This window comes from Saprolegnia parasitica (assembly GCF_000151545.1).
Source record: "Saprolegnia parasitica CBS 223.65 unplaced genomic scaffold supercont2.28, whole genome shotgun sequence".
NCBI classification, from domain to species: domain Eukaryota; phylum Oomycota; class Saprolegniomycetes; order Saprolegniales; family Saprolegniaceae; genus Saprolegnia; species Saprolegnia parasitica.
The window spans coordinates 256896-264180 of NW_012156422.1; the positions used below are offsets into that span (position 1 = coordinate 256896).

Here is a 7285-nt window from a genome sequence, read left to right on the forward strand (position 1 = left end):
CTGGACCTTCGGTACATCGGCACGTCGTCCGTCGCCACGTCGTACGGCCGTTAGTCTAGCCGTTCAGCCAATCCGCCCAGCCGAGACCCTCTTCCTTTGCAAGATCCCACGAAGCGCCTAGATAACGCCAAGCAGCCAGGTTTGTCCCATCCACCAAGTAGGACGTCGTTTCTCGAGTACCACTGTTGTATACTCTTTCTCTTTTACATATGTACTACCACCGTGCCACCGCGTAGCACAAATCGTTTGCTCCAAACTTCTTGCAACGGGGTGCTTTGCGACACAAGGAGCCGAAGCAATCTTTTCGAGAGCGGAGTCGCGAAACCACTTTCATTTTAGATTTCGGCTCCCGTCAAACAACCCGCATCCCCGAGGCTGGGGTGGTAATACACGCAATACGCCTTTTTCACTCATGGGTATCGAAAGTCAACTACCGGTATGTACCTCGCTGGCCTTTCTATTTCGACAATACATGTCGTAGCAACGCAGCGGTCCATAGGCAAGGCGTGATTTTGTGCACCCAAAGCCGCATGTTGAATACATGAAAGCAATTAGTAGTTGCTTTCTAACATATGTAAATGAGCAAGCGCTACTAGTATAGTACGTGTCGGCGTCATTGAAACCGGACTTGAACGACATCCCTAAACTCTGATAGTTTTTGGCGTTCGGGAACAAAACCCAAATGGAAAACAAATCATTGTGTGTTATTGCTTCAGGTAGACAAGCGTCACCAAATGCTACCTGGCCTTGAGACGATACAACATTACAGCGCACACTCGAACCACTTGAGCGGCTTGCGGTCGGCACCCCACCAGCCGTCGCCGTGGCGGAACGACGTGTCGAGGTGGTTTACCGACGCCTTGTAGTTGGCACTCGAGCTGGCGCTTGTTTGGAACCCGCCGATGCCGACGCTGCAACTGTTAAAGTCCACGACGCCGTCGTGTTGGGTGTCGTGCTTGACAAGAGCGCCAACGACCGAGAGCGCAATCGCGTCCGTTGACACCAAGCCAAACGAGTTGACGCCGCAGAGGACCTTGGTCACGTACTGCTGACGCACGCGTTGAGCCGCTTGGTAGTCGCTGACAAGCGCCGCGTTCGCCGTGTTCTGGTGGCGCATGTTGAGGTACGCGGGCGTCGCGGGGCAGTAGCCAATGAGACCGAGGATGCCCTTGAGCACAATGTCCCAGCCGTTGCCAGCACATTTTTGTTCAAGAAGATTGGCTGCCTTGCTACCCTGCATCGGGCCGCCGATCGAGACCCACGTGACGCCTTTGCCGATGCTGCACTTGCCGGTCGCGACCGCGCCGGACGCGACGAGGTTGCCCATCGAGAAGGTCACCAAGATCATGTTGTCGATCGTCTTGCCACCCGAGGAGCCGACCTTGAGCGCCGTGTCGCAAAACTCAGTTTGCGTCGACGGGTTGTTCCACGCCCGCTTCACGGACTCGTAGTGGGCAAACTTGACGCTCGAGCAGCACGGTGCGTGCTTCTGGACGTCGCCTCACGAGTCTGAGTACGTTGATGTTGGCGCCGCACTCGACTTTTCGCCAACACCGTGGACAAACAAACACGGCTTCTTCGGGCCCTTGCACCCGCACGACGCGGACGACCAAAAAAACTCGGGCGTCGCGGTCCGGAGACGCTCGCTACTGCGCACCGCAGCGTCCGACACAACAACTGGGCAGTCCAGCGGTGCCTTGCCGACCACCTGCGGCACGTCAAAATCGGGCAGCAACGTCGGGTCGCTGAGGTACTCGATCGTCATGTCGAGGTCCGTGCCCACGGCCTTCGTGAGTTTGTTGGTCTCGGAGTTGCAAAAGATAAATGCCTCGCCCGCAAACTGCAGTTGCAGAAGCTTTCCGGACGGACAGTCGACCGTTTGGCCATTGACGTTGGCGACAACGATGGCGTCGGTGAGACTCGCTTGCATCTAGCACATGCTCATTAGTTTTGCAGCAGTCATAAGCTGTGCGTACGAGCTGGACGGGAGGAAATTGAGAGGCATCCAAGCAGCCCGCATCCGTTGTTGTGTTGCCTTGAATGGTCGACCAGTACGCGCGGTCGTTCAAGAGAACGTAGTTGGCCGTCACGTCCGGACCCGGTTGCGACAAGAACGCGTCAAACTTGAGGTTGGAGCCTGACCCGGCGCGCGGAATGACATAGACCGTCGCCGACGTCTGGCCGTTGAACGCCATGCTCGAGCGCTTGGCTTGGATCTGGACGCGGAGACCGGGCGACTGCTGGATCTGGGTCACAATTTCGCCGGCGTGGTTGGGTTCGGGCGCATTGAAGACGTAGAGGGCGCCGACTGTGACGCAGACGGCACCGACGACGCCGACGACGCCAAGGATCCACTTGATCGAGAACCCTAAAAGTCTCGGACCATGAAAATCGGAACGAGGCGGCGCATTGACGTACGGGAACGGCGCACGGGTGCGTCGGCGAGCGGCTCGGTGAGCGTGTTTGGCGTGGGTGGCGGTCCAGTCATCGTGCTTGCTCGGCGAGACGAATCGAAAAGTGAGTTCCAAGTGCGAGCAAAAGTACGCTCTGCTTGACGACGCCCGAAAGACCATTGAAGCTCAAGGCACCCGTAGATGACGGGGTGGACCACTGTGTGTACCACGGCTTGCATCGACATGGTTCCGAGAACCTGCTCGGATTTTGCACCAAGCTACTCGATGTACTTCAGTTCGTACGTGGCCTCGCATACAAAACTACATACGACTAGAAAATCGAACCAAGGCGAAACTATTTGAGCAAACACGTGGTGTCACCCGGTATCAGATGGGAACGATCTAATGTGCGCGGATCACGTATTGCTGCTGAGAATGCGCAGCTGAGTACGATCGGCGACCGAGTGATGATCACCTGCTTGAGGTTGCGATGCGGGAGCAATCCGCTAGCGCGATGGATGGTTTACCAAGGTTGCTTACCAAGGTTGCGTGTCGAAAGGAGGTCATTCATTCGGGAAGAAGCGGTCGACTGATACCACTGTCTTTGACGACCTTGCGCCACAGATCCTACCCGACTAGATCCCTTCTTTGATGCTACTAAAGCGCACCGGTATCGTCAAGTTTCTTGTACGCAAGTGTATCTGATATACTAGCTACTGGCGACGAGCAGTTGCTGTGACTAGTATCTTTGTACTGGATACGGGAGCATCGGTCCAAAGACAGTGCTTGCTATGGATCCGGTGAACGTACGTATTGGAGTCCTCACGAATTGCGTTCCTACGCCCCCAGCAGCGCGGAGTAGCGCAATCAAGTACTCTTGGTTTTACGTGGGTGGCTCAAGGAATCTGATAGGACTCTTATGAAATGAATGTACCAAGGAAATAATACCTTGGAAATACGCACCAACCTTGACATCTTTTATTCGTCAACTTTCAAGATCCAAGCACCAACGCAATTGAATTGCCATATACATTTCAAAGCTAAGTGCCACGCTGAATCGATAATTTCAGCTATTTCGCTAAAATGATCTCACAAGTAGACTCGAATGACGACACATATTTCAACCACGGTAAACCATACGAATACACAACGAGTGCTTCCACTACAAGGCGCACTCGAACCATTTTTGCGGCTTGCGATCGGCACCCCACCAACCGTCACCGCTGCGAAAGCTTGCGTCGAGGTGGTTCACGGCAGGCTTGTAGTTGGCGCCGTCAGCATAATTCGTGCTAAAGCCGCCAAAGCCATCGCTGCAGCTCTCAAACGCGACGAGGCCGTCGCTGACGTCACCATGGTTGGACTGGTCGCTTGCCCATTGCATAAAGCCCGAGAATATGGTGGTGAGGCCCTTGGGGCTCGTGCCGCAAATGAGCTTGGTCGCATGCGCGCGGCGGACGGCTTGGGCCGCGTCGTACTTGGCCTGCAAGGCCGGTGGCAGCGATGACTTGTGCTGGAGGTTGCGAAATGTATTGGTGATCGGGCACAGCGTCACGGCGCTGAAAAGCCACTTGATCGGTACGTCCCAGCCGCTGTTGGCGTTGCACTTTTGCTCGAGGGCGTTGGCCGTCTTGCTGCCATGCATCGGGCCCGCGATCGAGACCCACGTCAAGTCGCGTCCAAACGAACACTTGCCGCTCGCGACGGCCCCCGAGGCCACGAGGTTGCCCATCGAGAAGGTCACGAGAAGTAGGTTGTCGATCGACGTGGAGTTGGGCTTTGCCTTGGAGACATGAAGCGCGGCGTCGCAAAACTGGTCATGCAGAGACTCTTCTTCCCAACCACGGAACCACGTTTCAAAGTGCGCAAACTTGATTGACGAGCAGCACGGAGCGTGAAAGTGAACGAGACCCCACTCAAAGAGAAAGATGTCCGAGAGCGACGCGTTAAAGTAGTTGCCGGCACCGTGGACAAAAAGGCACGGCTTTTTGGCCATCTTGCAGCCGCACGACGCACTCTCAATCGTCGCAACACGGGGTGCCCCCGTCGCAGCGGTCCACACCTGCGACGCCGTCGAGAGCATGCTTGCGCTGGCCGCCGATGTCGTCGCAGAACTCACGACAATAGGGCATTCGAGCACCGTCGTCGAGTTGACTCCGACGGGGATCGTAAACTCGGGCAGCAAGGACGGATCGGCGAGGTACTCGATGCTCAAGTCAATGTCGACACCGGACGCGTGCGTCACGCGGTGGTTGGCGCCGTTGCAAAAAACAAACGCCTCGCCCGCAAACGTTAGTTGCAACCAGTCGCCGTCGCATGTCGTGTCGGTGCCGACGACGGCGTCCAAGCGCGTCGCATCGGCGAGGCTGGACTGCAAGAGCTGTACTGGCGGAAGCCCAGATGTCACGCACGCCGACGAGATCAGCGTGCCGTTCGCGGCGACGGACGACGTGTAGGCGCGGTTGTCCAAGAGGAGGTACGTGTCCGTCGTCTCGGCGCCAGAAAGGCTCATGTAAGCGTCAAAGCTCAGTGCCGACGTCGTACGACGAGTATGCGGCACGATGTAAATATCGGTGCTCATGTGCCCGTGGAAGGCCATGCTTGGACGCTTGGCCGTCACTGTCACACGGAGGCCAGGGCTTTGCTGGATCTGCGTCACAATGTCCGCCGCATGGTTGGCAACCTTGGTCGTGTGCACGGCAATGGCGGCCACCGTGATGCAAATGGCGCCGACGACGGCAACGGCGCCGACGACAAAGCGCCACGGAGCTGTCCGGCGGCGCGGGGCTGCTGCATCCATGAAGACAGCATCCACCGGCGACAAAATCGGCGAGCTTGTAGGACCCATGCAAGCACAATGCGATCCGAGGCAAATTGGAAAATGAAGAAACTGGATCGGGACCGCACGTTGTGTGCGGTACGGAACCATACAATGATCGGATCAGACTGCGTCGTGCCGAATAGAGTCCTCGATGAAACCAAGCGCACTCGATTCCGCGTCCGAATCAGGGCGATGATGAGGCACGCGAACGTCGTGGGTAGGCGCCTGTCGCGGCGTTTGCGTCTTCGATTGCAGTAGCCACGAGTCATGTTCAAGGAAGAGTAGCTACTTACCTAGGTGCATAGGTCTTCCAGGGGCAGCCAAAGACATCTTCAAGGTCTACGTCGAGTCGCGTGCGTGACGGCGCCGTGTTGTCGTTTCGGTTGGCGTGCCCAGACAGGCGCGCGACGGCTACTCGCGAAGCATTAGTCTATCGCAAAAGGATATTCTTTTTTCTTGGCCGATCAGATGGAGATGTGGGCGGACCACAAACACTCACACGACAAGACTAACAGTACTGCTGGAGAGAACAATGACATACAACTGCAGACCCACTAGTATGAATTTCCACCCCACAAGTGTGGCTACTGTAGTTGCGTAGGTCGCACGAGATCTCTGGTCTGTTGCGTGTTGATGGGAATAAATGCCTACAAACCAGTTGCACGAGCTTTGTATGATCATTTAGGTAAGCTCACATTTTACTCGTTTGCTATCGCGTTCAATGAACAGAAAAAACGACGTCCAGATCCATGTACCCAGCCCACACTGCAGTGAATACGTCACTGCACGGTCATTCCAGCTCCAAGAACAGCAATCAAGTGTACAGTCAGTAGGATCCTGCGACTCTAACACTAAGCACACCGGCCAGTCTACCATCCGAAACAGAAACAAGAGATCCACAACAAACTCAACACTTAAAAAGCAACGGTGCAGAATCATTACCCTGACACAAACAAATAAAAACTCGGAAAACTTACAACGCGCACTCGAACCACTTTTGCGGCTTGCGGTCCGCGCCCCACCACCCATCGCCGTTGCGGAACGAGTTGTCGAAATGGTTGACGCTCGCGAGGTAGTTGCCACCGTCGGCGTAGTTGGTCGAGAACGAGCTGGCTTCGAAACCGACACGACAGCTCTCAAACGCCACCACACCGTCGTTCGTGTCGCCGTGCTTTGTCAGCGTATTCACAAGATCCATGACCGGACCAAAGATAGTTGTGAGACCAAACGAATCGCTGCCACACATGAGCACCGACGCGTACTGCTTGCGGACAGCCTGCGCCGCGAGAAACTTGGCTTGGATCGCCGACGACACGGTTTTCTCGTGCTTCAGCTTGAGGAAGGCGTCCGTGATCGGGCAGAGTGTCGCGATCTCCAAGAGACCCTTGAGCGGGAGGTTCCAGCCACCCTGTTTGCACTTTTGTTCGAGCAGGTTGCCCGACAAGCTGCCTTGCATTGGACCCGCGATCGACACCCACGTGACCTTGTTGGAGAGGTTGCACTTGCCGTTGGCGACGGCGCTGCCGGTGATGAGGTTGGCCATCGAATGCGTCACGAGAATGAGATCCCCAATGGTCTTGGTCGTCGACTTGCTCACGCTAAGCGCGGCTTCGCAAAACTCGTTCTGGATGTCGTCGTTGTCCCAGCCTCGCGTCCACGTTTGCAGATGCACGAACTTGGTCGACGAGCAGCACGGCGCATGGTCTTGGATAGACCCCCAGTAGAAGGCCCACGAGTCGGTCAGTGGGCGAACGAACGGGTTGCCAACACCATGAACAAACAGACACGGTTTCATCTTCTCGAGCGAACACCCGCACGACGACGACCCGAGACCGAGCACCCGCGGCACACCCGTCGCCGCCTTCAAGATTGACGTCGACGTCTGCAACAACGTCTGACCCGACGCCGCAGCCACCGACGGCACCAGCACAGGACAGTCCAGCGCCGCGCCATCCACGATCGGCACATCAAAGCTCGGCAGCTGCGACGCGTCGCTCAAGTACTCGATGTCCATGTCGAGGTCCGTCCCGACGCGCGCGTGAGCTGGTGCGTCGGTGAGCTGCAGAACGCAAAG

The 7285-nt window shown here is 56.5% G+C and overlaps 3 protein-coding genes across 3 annotated transcripts; 1 reads left to right on the forward strand and 2 right to left on the reverse strand.

Moving 5' to 3' along the window:
• Positions 1 to 763: 763 nt before the first annotated feature.
• Positions 764 to 2488, reverse strand: SPRG_06866 (hypothetical protein; the record flags this gene model as incomplete). The annotated part of the gene is made up of 4 exons (XM_012346331.1): positions 764 to 1500; positions 1537 to 1930; positions 1977 to 2368; positions 2419 to 2488. 4 exons carry the CDS (start codon positions 2486 to 2488, stop codon positions 764 to 766), a joined length of 1593 nt encoding a protein of 530 aa, XP_012201721.1.
• Positions 2489 to 3555: 1067 nt separating this feature from the next.
• Positions 3556 to 5238, reverse strand: SPRG_06867 (hypothetical protein; the record flags this gene model as incomplete). Its single annotated transcript, XM_012346332.1, has 1 exon — positions 3556 to 5238. One exon carries the CDS (start codon positions 5236 to 5238, stop codon positions 3556 to 3558), a length of 1683 nt encoding a protein of 560 aa, XP_012201722.1.
• Positions 5239 to 6265: 1027 nt separating this feature from the next.
• Positions 6266 to 7084, forward strand: SPRG_20313 (hypothetical protein; the record flags this gene model as incomplete). Its single annotated transcript, XM_012346394.1, has 1 exon — positions 6266 to 7084. One exon carries the CDS (start codon positions 6266 to 6268, stop codon positions 7082 to 7084), a length of 819 nt encoding a protein of 272 aa, XP_012201784.1.
• Positions 7085 to 7285: the final 201 nt, after the last annotated feature.